A 16,324-nucleotide genomic window follows, 5' to 3' on the forward strand; every position below is an offset into this window, starting at 1 on the left:
GCCCAGTTACACAGACACATTCACTTGTGTGACCACACAGACTCGCCTGCAGTCACTTTGTGCCAGAGGGCTACTGCTGTGAAAAAGACATTATCTGGTAGTGGAACATAACAGGTTTGTGCCATACGATGAATCAGTGTCAGTGAAGAAGTTGCTAGAAGCCACTCACTCATCAATGATGAACACAGACTCTCTGTTCTACAGGTTTGGCCTCAGTTCTAATAGCAGATTTAATGGGATTGGATTGGAGCTTTTGGCTTACATGGATGTACAGGATGATTAAATTAAAAGGAATTTGTGCCTGGATCTGCACAGTGTGCTTTCCTCATTAATGTGTCATCGGTGCAAAAAAAAAAAAAAAAGTATTGCTGTGTTTCTTTCCCAGCAGATCAAGAGGACCGGTTTAGTTGCGGCATTTGTGATCCAGGACAGACTCATCAGCACTCAGAACACGGCTCTGGTCGGTCCGGCAGCCTGCTGCGATGCAAAGGCTGCTGCTGTCCATGGTGCTGAAACTCACTCTGCTGTAATGCAACAAGGACTCAAGTCCAAAATCACTCCCTGCTCACACCCTACTGCAATATATCTCCTCTCCAACAAACTCTCTGGTGTGAGAAATGATGCACTATAGCGCCCTCAAAAACTCTCTGTGTCTGCAACTGTCACTTCTCTATATTCATTAGGTAGTGTATTCAGCTGCAACTATCTTTTATTATGAATTAATATGCTGGTTATTTTCTAGATTACTCACTTAATTGTTTATTTCAATGGTTTTTAATATTATTAACTTTTATCACATTCTTTGGAAGATGGACCAACAATGGAAGAAACAGAGTTACCCACTTTGATTGATGGTAATTTATAGTGATCCTAGTATGATCACTGATTAATTATGAAGACTTCCTTAAGGTGGCTCGACATGAAAATGTTTGTGAACCCCTAGTTTTGAATAAATAAAAAGTCGTGGGAAAACAGGCCAGTCTCAAGGAGTCCAAGTCTCAAAATTACTTGTTTTGTCAGACCAACAGTCCAAAACCAAACTCAATATGCAAAAACAGAGAACACAAAAAGTAGTAAATCCTGAGAACGTTTTTGTTTTTACATTTTTGCCTGAGAAATGACAGACAAAAGTTGAGTCACAAAAGCGGCACAAGGAAAACAAGGCGAAGCATGGTCATACATCACACAAAAGGTCTTATGAAGCCAGTATTTGATTTGTTCGTTCTGGGTTACTGTAGAAACATGAAGGTCCAACATGGCGGCCTCCATGGAAGAAGACCAGCGGTCTCTGTAACGGCTCATTCTAAGGTAATGAAAATGCAACAATTCTTATTTTCAGATGAATATACACTAATGTAAGCATACTTATGAATATTACATTCTATTTCTTCCAAATTCTGCTAACAAATGCCCACCAATCAAGATAGATTTAAAAATATAAACTAGTGAGTGTTTATTGTGTAGTAGAATATTGAATGGAATTATTCTGAACACAGCCAAAGACTCTCTAACCCTTCACTCACTCTCTTTACCTCACACAACATCAGCCCAACAACACAATGAAAAGCTTCGTTTCATTTCCTTTTTATGGCAGTATACCTTCTAGTACAGTTATCTGATCTGGCTATGTATTTAATTTACCCTCTCCAGAGAGGCCCCGGCGGAGATGTTCAATAATACTGTAGTGTAAGTGCCTATCAAACAGTCACTCTATGGAAGGCCTCGCACCACTTTCCCTCATCTCTGTGGTGGTTTAATGTCTGTCAGTGTGCTTCATCATACCTCTCCTGCCTGAGGTACGTGAGCTTTCCTCCTTCTTTTCCTCTCTCCAGCCTGAATTTGCACCTCCCTGGCTGTCCCCTATGTTTCTCCGTCCCAGACGGGAGCGTTTATCTGAGATGGGACCCAGGACTCCCCTCTGCCCTCTTCATCTATCTCTGACTGAATCTGGCAGGTTCGTTACAAGAGAGGGACGCTACGGCTACAAACAGGTGAGTGGATACAAAACATCGATTTATGAGTGTCTCGGTGTGTGAGATAGAGGAAGAAAGACAGAGAGGGATGCTGGGAGTGCTGCTGTGGATACTACAAACACACAGACTGGGAGAGGTGGGAACAAGAAGATAAATAGGACTTTTTTAAACCTATAAGATAGTTTTTGGATTTGTGATATACAGCCTAACATTAAGGAACCATAATTAATATTTTTATATTTAAATGAAAAGAGTTGCATACAATGAGAAACTCAATGGAGTTTTATGGTGTCTTTCAGTTCATTGTTTTGGTTTTATGGCTCGCCATTTTACTATTTTTGTTCATTCTCAACACTCATATAGTATTTTTTAGCAGCAAGAGGCAGATTTTCAGCAAAACAGCTTCAGAGCCCAATGTGCATTACATGCTCATCACCAAACAGCAAATAGCAACTAGCTGGTGAAGACAGTGGAGCATTTAGCAGCTAAATTGCCTGATATTTTTTTTCTCAGGAGCTGAAAGAGACCAAAAACTATGGAAGCCCGTTTCCGCCACTGAAAGAAAAAAATATCCTCAAGGTAAGTCATAATTATGAGATAAAAAAGTCGAAATTATGAGATAAAAAGTCGAAATATTGAGATAAAAAGTTGAAATTTTGAGATAAAACAAGACTTTTTTATCTCATTATTTTGACTTTTTATCTCATAATTTCGACTTTAGACACTAGTGCTAAAATGATTTGTTCATTAAATCAAAGAGTCAATAAACAGAAAGTTAAACATGCAGTTAGCAATTCTAGAGAAAGATAGATTATTTAGTCCCAGGTCATCAAATAATTATGTTTTGGCAATGAGACTGAACAATCAGCTCTCTTACCACCCTCTGACTGGCCAAAGTCTACTGTCATGGGTTAGATTGTCTACAATCTGAAAACAGATGAAGAGGAGGAGCAGAAGTCTAGTGTTCTTGCAGACCACTTAAATTACATCATGCTTAAATGTTATTATGGAACTTTTGCTCAGTGATGACAAATACAAACAGTCAACTCCAGTTTTAATCCAACAAGCTTTTTAAAAAAAGGAAAAAAAAAAAGCTGAACTGTTTAAGACATTTATCATTAACAAAAATTTGTAGTCTCTGCAAGTTGATTCTCATGTGTTTATTGGCATGAATGTCTGCCTCGAAGACAGAAATCAATCTAAAAAATACTGTATAGAGTAGAAACGTCAATTGTGGTCCTACAGCCAATTAGCAAGAAAGGTAAATGAGGAAAAACCCTGAGGAAAAATTATACAGATCAGGTAAAAAAGAGGAATTCAGTATTCATGCTTTAATTACATCACTTTAGGCTCTATATAGGATCCATGGAAAAACTGGTCTGGTACTCTGGAGCTCGTGCACAGGCTTCCTAAATCAGACCCACACAGCCAATGCCTCTTTGTTAATGGTCTCCTATAGACCATCCATCATCTCACCGTGGCCAGTTAGCAATAAGGACAACTTTTTGGCTTTCTTTCAATGAAGCCGACCGCCTCCTCATCTCTCTCTCTCTCTCTCTCTCTCTCTCTCTCTCTCGCTCTCTCTCCCTCTCTCTCTCTCTCTCTCTCTCTTCCATCTCATCTCTGCTTTACTAATTCAGTCTCCAGATCCTTTTCTTCTTCTCCTTTCCTCCAAAAAATGTCTCCACTGTTCTACAGACTCCGTGCCCAAAGGACTTTCCTCTCTCAGCTCTTCACCCTTCACAGCATAGAGCATGCAACTTCCTGAACTCAGTTTAACCCCAGCCTTTAAAGGCTAAATAGCTCCATTACATTCTGCTTTTATGCTGGGGTGTCTGACAGGTGTTCAGGGTTGCTCTGGTCTTCATTCTCTGTTCTCCAAGGGCTGTCTGTATGACTGCCTGACTGTCTCATTCTAGCATATTCCGGCTGTGATTCTTTTTTTTTTTTTTTTTTTATTGCACGAGTCTGCACAGACCTGCCAGTTCTCCTGCAGATCAATGCACACATGGATGCACACGCCAGAAATCACGCAGACACGCAGGTGTACGCACGCAAACAACAGCCGCAGCAACACATGGCTCAAATGCTGTCAAATGCCTAATCTGCTCCCAGATCCTCAGGGAGCAGGCATGATGTAGGGTTTTGTGTTGTTGGCGTCATTTTTGTGCTCCATTTTCACGGGCGGCCGAAAGACAGTGAAGGCGTCCACAGAGAGCAGAGCTCAGCAAAGCGTCCAGATGCAGTTTATCCCCCATTCACTGCTCAGTGGATAAGCATCCACAATGTGACAATACAGTGATGTTACAGACAGAGAGGAGAAAGGAATGATTACGACTGACACAAAGAAAAAATGTCACATATGTTCTGATTCCAGCCTCTCAGATGTAAGGGTTTGCTGCTTCTTATCATTGTAATTTGAACGTCCTTTGGTTTTGGACTGACTGATTGGACATTTGAAGACACTTTTGTGATTGGATGATTGGTGACTAAGGTACTTTTCACATTTTTTGACATTTTACAGACTGAACAATTGATTGAAAAAATAACAGATGTAGATAAATAAAAAATCTAAATTTGTTGCATCCCTATCCATGTGACAATGACAAAGAGATTTGTCATACAGTAGATGCATTGCTAATTTTACTAACCTATTCTATGGTGGAATTAGGCCATTGTGGGCAGTGTTGCAAATCATTGAGCCGGACTGCCTTATGACAATACTGAATTTATTTATTCTCTATAAATATGATGAAGTGCCAAGACTATCAAATATTTAATACACTCTATTAGCCAAACAAACACCTTCACAACTTGTTATTTTCACTGTTTTAAACAATGTTGTAATTGAAATTCCAGAAGCCAAACAACATCAATAATCAGATGACAAAATTAAGATAAAACCAACTAAAAAAGTAAGAACAGCTTCGATTCTTTTTGGCATAGATTCTCCAAGAATCCAGCAGGAGGGACAAACACCATTCCTCCAACAGATATTCTTTCATGTGTAGAGAACGCTATCCAGCACAGTAGTTCAAACATGGGGGCCGAGACCTCTAAAGCGGTCACAAGACAATCTCTGGATGTTGTCATATGGTTCTGAGGAATAAAATGGGACAACATTTTGTGGCGAGCAGTGTGCAAATTGAGTGAGCAAGCAGATCTTAGCGATGTCAGGCCCTTAAAGACATTCAACATGAGGGCAAAGATACACCCAAAAATACACAAAATACAGGTCAAGAGGCTCAGACCCCAAGAAATGTAACTTACTAACCAGCTTACTTACTGGAGTACTTACATACTTACATAGTACTTACTTACTATGGGTTAAAACTACAGTGGAACCTGCTTCTAGTGAATCTGGTTACAGCGATCAACCACTTATAGGGATCAAAAATCTTGGGACAGAATTAATCCTAGACAAATGCTGTTTGGACAATTCACTTATAATCAACTATTCATACCATATGGAAAACTAGGCTTTCTTAATTTTTTTTTTTACTTTACTCGCATGAAACTTTGTCTCACTATAACCTGTCTGCTCCTTGATCCTTGAGAAAAAAGACAGTGATTTTCTTTCAGTGAAAAATGTTTTTTTCCTCAAAGGTTATATATATATCATCCACTTATAGTGAACAATTTGACCCTGGCAGGTTTCCACTGTAAAAACCAGCAGAAAAATGACAGTTCTGTTATTGTTCAGTTCTGAATAATACAAAAGCTAAAAAACAAAGTAATATTTGCGTTTTGTAACATAAAATAGCAAACTTAATAAACTACTCAGCAAGCATGAAGTAGGGGCTATAGTTTAAACTGGGAGATGTTTTTCTTTATAATACACCACCTGTACCAGTGATATAATGTACGTTTGATAGCTTTCACGTGTTATAAAGTAATTCCTAAACAAAGACAGACAGGTGGTAGGGGTCACAAAACACCGACTTGATTTTTCTGAGTGTCGTGACAAGCGGTGGGTGATATGGTTGTAAAATAATATTACAATGTTTGAGGATATTCTGCAATAAAAATATTGATATGATATGACAAAATACGGATGCTTCTGCTTGAGGTGGTGAAATTAGTTTGTAGTATCGCTCCCTGTCTTTGTTACAGCCTTCCTTCACCTCTTACATACTACTGTCGTTTATTGTGCATTTAATCTTTTGGAAACAAACTATTTGCACACAAATTAAGTTGCTTTCTCTTTGGAAATTATCTTTTCACTTTCAGCCATGCTTATTGTTGCTGTGTGTACTCATCCTGCCCTTTATAAAAGTATCTGCGTCATGTCTTTTGACTCATAATTATTCAGAATTTTCCTTTAATTTGTCATCAATCTCTAAAAGTATAAGATAACATTTCTATTCATATCACCCACTCTTACCAAGTACAGTAAACTATAAAATGTCTGAATGAGTCAGTGCTGTAGTCATACACTGACTGATATGTATCACTGTCTTAAAATGTAGGCTTTAAAATATACAACAGTTTCTTTTGGAAGATTTTGCTTCCCACACTCGCAACTGCATCAATTAATAATAAACTACAATAAACATTTCATGATGGTGAGAGCAGATATTTTGTCAGCCTCTAGATGGCTGAGTGTTTCTCCTTGGCCTCTGTGGGGACCTCTGTGCATCATGCAGGAGAGAAATGAATAGCTCTCCAGTGGCTACTACTAACAGGTGGCCTTGACTGACTCACAGTCCCTTAAGGCTGACCACGACGAATGAGTCGTGACTCTGCCGTGAATCACAGCTCCGCCACTGACAATCGGAAGTAACAGCTTAATTAGGCTGGGCTTGATGTAGGTGCAGGTGGTTCTTCTGAAGACCAAATGTAGGTACAGCTCATCCTGATTCTCTTTGTGTGCATGGTTTGATGCGATGTGTTGATATTGATGAGAGCTAAAAAAAAAAAAAAGCAACTCAAAAACAAAAGAACACAAGTACAGGAGATGTAAGTTTACTTGTTAATCATAGTCAGTGAGCACTGATATGAGGCCCAAAAATTCACTGTGAGTAATAGGGCTACAACCAATTATTGTTTTCATGGCCAATTAATCTGGCCATTATATTCCCAAAACATTATTTTTTTTTGTCCTCAAAGTGTCCCAAAATAGTGATAAATGTTCACAATTCACAATTTCTCAGAATCCAAAGTTTTCATATGTTTTCAGTGATATAAAGCATAAAAACAGGAAAATCTGACATTTAAGAAGATGGAAGAGTGATAGACTGATTGGTGAGCTGGTTAATCTTTAGATTATCTGGTATTTTGAGATAATCGGTGTCGTCTAATGCCTACGCTCACATCACAGATGAACAAAAACTGTCTGCAGACATATCTGCAGGCAGTGTCGTCAGTGTTACTGGCTAAAATAACAGAGCATATTAAATTGTAATGTCCATGGAATAATGGGATTATACATGACTTTTCTTTGTTATGGCCATTATATTTACTCTCTGGATATCAGCATTGGCATTGTCCATTAAATATCATGCATCGTTCAATCACTAGCTGGAACCAGTGAATCTCTGGCATTTTTGCTGAAAAAATTACTCAATTTATTAATTATCAAAATAGCTGCCAATTAATTTTGATTGATTTGTTTTGCAACAACCATCCAATTTTAAGACAACTCAATCTCAATCTGTAGAGATTTATGCTTACTTTGACAAGAAATGTGTTCTGTCCAAGGTAATTAAATAAGAAATGTCATCCAAACAGACACTTAAGCTTTACTTTATTTGGAAGATCACTTTTAATTCAGAATCTCACCTTGAACACTAATAAAAAAAATTTTGGCAAATACTTTGGATTTCTTGGCTCACTCGGTTTTGTTGAGGTGTATTTCTGCTTAGTAATGCCTGATAAAAGACAGCATGATGTTATACTAAGATATTTACAGGTTTGAACTGTAATAGCTCTTCTGGTGTTTGATTCTCACTTCTTTCCACTTTTTTAGACTGAAAAACTTCTCACTTCTCAGTCACTGTTGCACTCACTGTTGTTTTATACACATGTGATTATAACAAGTTCACACCCTGTCTCTAGACTGTGAGGGTGAAAATCATTCAGAAAAACTGAAGCTGGATGGATGGATGGATGGATGGATGGATGGATGGATGGATGGATGGATGGATGGATGGATGGATAGATAGATAGATAGATAGATAGATAGATAGATAGATAGATAGATAGATAGATAGATAGATAGATAGATAGATAGATAGATAGATAGATAGATAGATATCTTCCGGCGCAATACAAGCGGTCATGAAAATGCAACTCAGCAGCAACATGGTTTGACTTGCACAGACAAAAATCAAATACATTAACCAAAAACAATGACACATATTGTCCAGAAAACCTCAAAGGCACTGCTTTTGGCATAAAAAAAAATGTGCTCAAATAATAACATGACAAACCCATTGGCCCATCAGGCACAGATGAGAATACTGACCTGCTCAATTTAACATTAAGGCCAAAACGCACTAAAAGCTTCAACAGAAAAGTCAATTGTGGCTTCTATGGTTCACTGCAGACTTCACATTTAAAATTCCAACACCACAGAACCAGCAGTATTTCAGGAAAAAGTCACTATTTTTATGTATCTGTTCATTTTTTTTAAGCATTATTATTGTTAATAATAGTTTATTTCTTTAATAAAATATTGTCCCCTGAGGAGAAAAATCCTCACCTTTATTCAGCTCAGTCTATGTAATGATGAAACGGTGCACGATATCCATGTTTTTGTATTAAGGCAGCAGGATCATTTATATCAGTGTCACTCTGACAATTTACATCTGTGAGGATGTTTTAGACCACAGCAGACAGCAAACTTGCACACTGACACACAGGAGAGGAGATGAAGAGGAGAGACTGTCTTGACTTTTCATCATGACATTTTGTGGGGGAGACAAGCATCTGCCAGTTTGGATTTTACAGAGACAGATACTTTAATCTGTAGAGTTTAAACCACAAAACTGTACAGTAACATCAGGATTCATGATCAATAAAGTTTTTATATTGGTTGGCACTTCATACACACGCTCCCCCTCCCTCCTCTCTGCAGCTCGTCTCTCCTCCCTCACTGTTGTGATCAATCGGCATACAGTAATTAAGTATTTAAAAGTACACAAATCGGACTTGGAGTAAAAAGAACACACACCTCAGAAGTGTACAGTAACATTATGATTCATGATCAGAAAATGTCTGTATATCAAGTCGGCACATCTGTCTACATTCACCCTCTCTCTCTGTTGTGGGTCAGACTTATTTTCACTTTCCCTGGTTTCAGGTGGAGCTGCAGCTCGATCAGCACTCGCTCATCTCCCTCCTCATATTCTGTTTCTTTGCCTTGAGCCAGTTGCCTAAACAGACGAGCCTTCACATTGTTGGGTGACAGAGAAGCTCGTTTCTGATTCAAACTACAGGTCGGGCCAATATAACAGAACTTGCGTTAATCGCATGTCAAAAAAATTAATGGCGTTAAAAGGAATTTGGGTTAACACGTTATTAACGCGTTAACTTTGACAGCCCTAGTAGAATCACATCCTTATTTAAGTTTCATGCTATAGCAACCCCTTCAAATCTTAAACCAGCTTGTTTTTCATTCATTATTTAAGGAAATCTTGTGCCAGTAATATCATTTTGTGTACATTACTACCTCTTCATTTTAAACAAATCCTTGTTAAATGGGGAGCACATTATATAAGACCTGCTGACTCAGAATTTCCCATATTTACTCATCAAGGCCTGAGCAAGGGAGGTATTATGTTCCAGACATCGCTCTGGTTTGGGGTGAGTCATTGTCACGGCTCAATATCAACTTTCACAGGGTTTGATACATCTCCTCATTCATTAGGGGGGCTCGACTTTATACCTGCAATCCTCAGAGATTCTTCTGATGTCAGATCTGAGAGGATTATCCAGGTATCAGTGAGACAAGCAGAGGAGGATGAGACCTAAAAAAGTACTGATCAGTGGACACTGCTGGTAAGAGACACTGTCGTATAACTGAACAAATTGGGTCTGACTGTTCTCGGGTTTAAGCCACCATGTAAGCGAAGATCCACCATGTTGAAGTCGCCTTAAGCAAGATAACATATTCCTGTGATCTCTATGGACTACGTTCGTACATTTGCCTGTCCTAAAAGTGATTTTCTCCATTAAATATTAGAATTTTTTTTTTTTTTTTGAGAAAGCTGCAATAGTTGATCATTTGGACCTACGAGATGCTGAAAAGATTAGCTGATTAATCAAACAATTGATAAACAAGTCAATTTGTAATAACTCTGACCATTAATTTCTTCATTTCATTATTTAGCAAGCAAAAATGTCAAATATTTGTCCCTGCTTCTCAAGAAGGATGCTGCTTTTCTCTGTTTTATATCATTTCCAAATTAAATATTTTAACATTTTGGACTGTTGGTCAGACAAAACAAGCAATTTGAACACTTTGCCTCTGTGAAATGGTGAAGTGCATTTTTTTTTTTTTTTTTACTTTTTTATGGCTTTGCATAACCAGTTACCAATTTAATCAATTACTGGTTCACTGGTTTCACTTTTCAAGTAGAAATGTCAAACTTTTGCTGGTTCAAGCTTCTTAATTGTGACAATTTGCTGCTTTTCTTTGTCATTTATTTCACAAAAGTAAGAGTCTTAATCTTGAAAATAATCGACACATTAATCGGTAATGAAAATAATCATTGCAGCTGTAGTTGTGTATTTAAACAGAATTAGTACTGAAATTCCTATTCTGCTCTCTCCCGATATGTATCCAACATAATTCTTTCCAAACTTCATTTTTAAATCTTCCTCACCGGTGCTGTTCTTGCTGTGTACATCTTTCTATAGGACAGAGGAATTACTTTATGGAACAAAGCCACAGGGACAGCCCTGCTTGGACACGCTCCCTGTCCGCAAAGCTTCAAGGTGTCCTCTCCACACCATTACCTTGGTCGACACTCTGCAATGACTAAGTGGAAGTTTGAGTGAAAGTGACATTTTATTAGCAGAAGAATCTAAAGGGTCGTTGTTTGAACAAACTCGCTGAACAAGTTTTCATACTGCTGCTCCTGTTACTGGACTTACGCACCTAAATAACTCAGAAATATAGTTGTAAATCAGCAGCTCAAAGAAGATGTCTCCGTTTGGAAACTGAACAAGACAAGCACTCAGAATAAAGAATTAGAGGAAACACTAAAGAGATGATATAGTCAACCTGAGGCCTGGGGAATAAAACAATAGTGATATGTACTGGAAATAGATGCTTCATAAATAGCAATAAGAAAATTGTTTAATAAAATGTTCAATAGTTTCACTTAAAAATGCAGACTGGTATGAAAGCACATACTGAATATGCCCTAGTTCATAAACGGCCTATCATATCCCCTGATAATAACGTTTGTTACTAGCCAATCATTTAACAGGTGTGTTGTGCCATCAGTATGTGACACAACAACACTAACAACATGGAGGGAGAAAAAGAGTACAGATGGTGAAGAAACTGACAGGTCAGACATGTCTGTTAATTCTATTACCCATGTGCCTTGATTAATAAAGTGGTTAAATTCAAAGTAAGGCAGGTAAATTCAAAAGTAAAGGAGAAATCTGTAATATATTTACTTTAATAAATCATAAAATGACCACAACTTGCCATCAGAGATTATGGAAACATGCTAAGTTGAAAGACTCGCTTCACAGACAACAACATTACATCCACGGTATGCTCCTTTGAAATTTAGATTCTGGCCCATAACTTGTGCTTTTGTTTGCCCGTTTCACCTCAGTTAGAGTTCAAATTCATGCTGAACGTTTGTTGACTGAGTAAGTGTCTGATGTTTATAATAATTAAATTAAGCAATATAAGGCAGGCAGTCACTGAACTCAAACACCAGTGTGTATTTTCAGAGCAGTGGGCTTCTGTTTTCAGGATAACAGATTTAACTTTACATCGACAGACAATTGACAGTTATAAACAGCTGATCAGCTTACAGTGTAAGACTCTTCATCGTTTGTTATTGTTCAGTCTGGTAAGGAGGGGGTTGGAGAAAACAACTTGCTTCTACCATAGACTATATATAAGTAAGATTTCCATCTATTTAATATACCATGGCTCCAACTCCCCATTTGGACAGCTGCACTCATTTTTGGATGCGCAATTGTAACATATTGTTTTTCAAAAATAGGTCAAGACCATTATCAATAATTATTGATGTTGACTTAAATGGAACATTATTTTTTTCAGCCATATCACCCAGCCTTTGTCAAACCCAAATGAAATGTTATTCCTCACACTTAGTAAAAAGTAGGACTGAATTGTTGGACAGTTGTAATGAGTCCTGTCCTGACTTGTCCTTCTCTGAGGCTCCTGCTGAGTGATTACTGAACCTTCATTCAGGAGAAAACATTGCTCTGATTCTGTGTGATGGTCAACTCTAGCCGCTGTCTCTATTGACTCTCCTCCCCAGTGTTGAGTGGATGAATACAGTGTCAGCCTCTGCAGCTGCAAGGGCCACTGTGTTGGGGGAAAAAGGCAGTCTCCGCCAAAGTAATCCTTTGGCAAAGACTGGTGTCCCAGACGCTAGCGCAGTGATGATCCACACAGAGAGGGGGTGGGTAATGTTTGTGTACTTTAGGTCACCAGACACTGACATTGTCCTTGCACAGACAACTGGTTTTACTGTGTCTTTAGTTGTATATTCACATCTGAGACAGCGGTGCGGTTGTGCATATTCCAGCTTTAGGGGCTGATATTCAGTGTCCTCTATTAGCTTTAGTGCTCATCACTAGCACGGCTGATCTGTTGAGCTGCTGCGTTGTTTATTCAGGTGTGTCAAAGACTCAGTGTGACATTATCACATCCACCTATGTGTGAATGAAATCATCCATAGGAGGATTGAATTCAGCGCAGGTCCATTAAAAATGTGCCATGGGCAGTTGATGAGTGCAGACAGGTGTGATCTCAGAGAAGTGAAAAACACAAGGCCTCATTAGTGAACGGTTGAAAGGTGAATGACACTATTTTTTTTCTGAATCATTCAGTCAAGCATTCTTCATGTGCGTAAAACTCAGCATGTGTGGGAGTAAGCAATGACTCTTTCCAGCCCACACAACATGACCATAAATAGCCTCACTTATATAAAAATCAAACCATGCTTCTGCACTGGTGGTAGGATAGACTGGAGACAGTTGCAACAAGTCTTATGCCTCCAATCGGAAACACGCTAGAGTGATGGCACTCATACTGCACATGCTCAGTTATGTGTCTTCTGTCTCCCCACCAGGAAGTCAGAAGACACATTCAATACCTTCTGCTGCATTTATTGAAAAAACAAAACAAAACAAAACTTGTTTTGGAGGTATAACAGAAAGTTCAATTTTTAAGTTCATGAGGTGTATTTTTGTCACACTTCTCTGATATTTGATGAATTAATCAACACTTTCTTAGTTTGAATCTTCGTTTTGTTGACTTCTACGTGGCATATTTAGCATGTGTCCAGGGCAATGTGTCTAGCTAGTGTATAGTGTTCTATCATGGCTGATGGAGTGGGGATTGTGTCATAGTTGCATCAATATGTTGCAACTATCCAAAAGCTAAGCAGACCACACAACAGTATTTCACCATAATTCCTCTGTCCGTGTATTGCTTTTTTCAACATACACAGGTAACGGTGATGTAAATAAAGTTGTATAAAAAATAGTTCACACACTGGAGCGTAACAACAAGTGCAGATGCAGATTTGTACGATAAATGCATGTTTAGTGAAGGTTTGTTTCTTTGCAAATTGTTCCATGCATCTTGTCTTACACTGAGATATAGAGATTGAATAGCATTAGCAGCATCTGCACATTTGACTCAAGGTAAGCCCTCTACGCATAAACAAACAAAACTGTTATTTGATAAATATTACTAAATAAATAAACATTACTGTGCTTTTATTGTATACATAGATGCATATCTTCAGAATATTATATTTACTGAGATGAAAAGCAAAAGTTGATTAGTGAAATCTAATGTATTTTTAACATGTTACAACCATCCCCTGGTTGTTTTGCAAGTGTCCCCAGGGACCCCAGTTGGGGTCAGTTGTAGCATCTTCTTCTTCCTTTCGAATGGTATCTTTGATGATATGTCATATGTAATCATCTTTAAATAGTATGGGTAATTAGCAGACAGTCTTAAGTTCAATATTTAAAGATTTGGTTGGTCTAGTCCAAATAGTCTGTGAATAACTGAGAGAACTGCAAAAAGTGTTGTCACCATCCCCAGTTTCCCCTATATTGGTAATTTCTAAGAGCAAGAAGCATCACAAAGAGGTCTATTTGCAGGAGTTCATCAGAGCAGTGCAGAACATGACTGCTCCCTGGTGTTCTCCTCTTATTAATGAAAGATCAATTCATTATTCCATATGCAGAGGGGGATGACTAACAGACCACACAGATAAACAAGGGCTTCATGTTGGAAAGCAAAGCGCACCTGCAGCATCCATGAACTGGTGGATCGATGTCTTTGTGAGTGCATAGCTGTGCTGAATTGGGGATATTTCCACCTATAGGCTACATCACGTGGACTGCCCAGTCATTGATCACAACAGTGATCAGTTCAGTATGGGGGAAGAGGGAGGAGAGGTGGGGGTGACAGAGCTGTCAATACCCAGGGCCGAAACTATATAGGCTAAATACAAAAAGATGTGAATGTGCATTAAAAACCTAACGCCAAATAAAGCCCATGTGGCTGCTGAATAACGAGGCTATAATGGTGGCTTAGATAAGACAACAAATACGCTCAGGCTGGCATCATGCATGCGGATTTTCTGATAAATATATGCGCTGAATCATGCAGAAAGCAATATATATTGTACATTGTGCACACATTAACATCATATTAAACGGCCTACACGCTGATTCCTAAATACTACTTGCAACCATAACAGCCTGCTGGGCTACAGGCGTCTTTATAACGCGCAAATCTGAAGGGGCATGCAGCCATTCATAGGCGCTGATATGGCACATTAATTTTCAATTTGCAGCTCTAAGATTCGGCGTTACAGTGTAATTTACAGTGTGTATTTTATGTCCAAGGATGGAGGCATATGCGCTAATTACCCCTTGGTGTTCTGATATCCCACCGGCAAACCAAAGGATGCCTTTTGGAAACCAACCGCTGTACAAGCTCCCGCAACATAAACACGTTTATAGCAAATAAATATCCAGACAATGACGCGTCTTTCTTACCTGTGCCGTGAGCCAAATCGATGCCCGGTTCGGTGAGTATGTTCGGGTCACTTTGAGATCTGCCTCGCTGCAGACAGCCGTCTAGTCCATCCGATGTAGCCATGGGGAGACAGCGCAGGAATCCTGAATAAAATATTGAAAACCCAACCAGAGGCAGGCAAGGCAAGGCAAGGTCAGGAGGAGGAAAAGCAGCGAGCGAGTGCAGATTTAATTCGCTCTGACAACAGCCGCTTTGAGCATCTATCAGGGAGCCATGGCTGAGCAGAAATTCTGTGTGTGTGTGTGTGTGTGTGTGTGTCTGGGCTGTGTGTGTGCGCGATGATGTGTGGATGTGGGAGGGGTGATATGCCCCCGATGATGCCCGTCCCTGTCCAGCAACACGACCAAATATTCAACACAACAACCAGAACGCTGCACACACCGATACATCTCTGGAGCTTATAAATTAATATTTATGTGTTTTATGGTGTTTCTTTTTTCATGTTCTCTCCTTTGCATCGTCTTTTGGGGGCTAGATGCCTTATTATTGGTTTAAAAGCCTAGGTAACGCTATTAAATGGCATATTAACTCAAACAAGCATTTTAATAGGCTGGTTTAATTGAGAATTGATGACATTGTCTGCAATCGGTTAATTAGTTAGAATGCACCAGTAGACACTAGACATCGGCCAACTGATGATATAAGATACATTTGCTGTATTCTTAGATATATATGCATAAATTAAATTGCATCGATCAAATTGTAGTATTTAGTTATTTTACGTTGCAGTTTCCGTATTGTTTCTAACTTTAGCACAGTATATTTAAAAATAATGCGCAAATATGTTTATTTTATTTTTGTAAGCCGTGATTTCAAAAAGTTATTACGTCAAAAATGCTGCAGACATACTGTTAAAAGCATGATGAATTAATAATAAAATGCAATAATAATGATAATAATAATAATAATAATAATAATACAAATAATAATGAAAGAAATAAAATAATCTACAATTTTAAAATAAATGAATATATGAAAAAGCACAATGAAACCCTCAACTCTCTTTGTCTCTCTTTTTTAAAAAAATCATTGAACATTTCGTCACTAAGGCTAAAGAGAAAAAGAG

General features: G+C 38.5%; 1 protein-coding gene across 2 annotated transcripts in view; it reads right to left on the reverse strand.

Moving 5' to 3' along the window:
- phactr3a (phosphatase and actin regulator 3a) overlaps window positions 1-15,512 on the reverse strand; it is a 47,149-nt gene extending 31,637 nt beyond the window's left edge. For both annotated transcript variants that reach the window (XM_084721422.1, XM_084721421.1), the window contains exon 1: window positions 15,219-15,512. In XM_084721422.1, the coding sequence (XP_084577548.1) occupies window positions 15,219-15,321 (103 nt within the window). In that variant the 5' untranslated portion in view covers window positions 15,322-15,512. The remainder of the gene's footprint in view (window positions 1-15,218) is intronic.
- Window positions 15,513-16,324: the final 812 nt, after the last annotated feature.

This window comes from Lutjanus erythropterus, chromosome 6, assembly GCF_056507025.1.
Source record: "Lutjanus erythropterus isolate fLutEry1 chromosome 6, fLutEry1.hap2, whole genome shotgun sequence".
NCBI classification, from domain to species: domain Eukaryota; kingdom Metazoa; phylum Chordata; class Actinopteri; order Lutjaniformes; family Lutjanidae; genus Lutjanus; species Lutjanus erythropterus.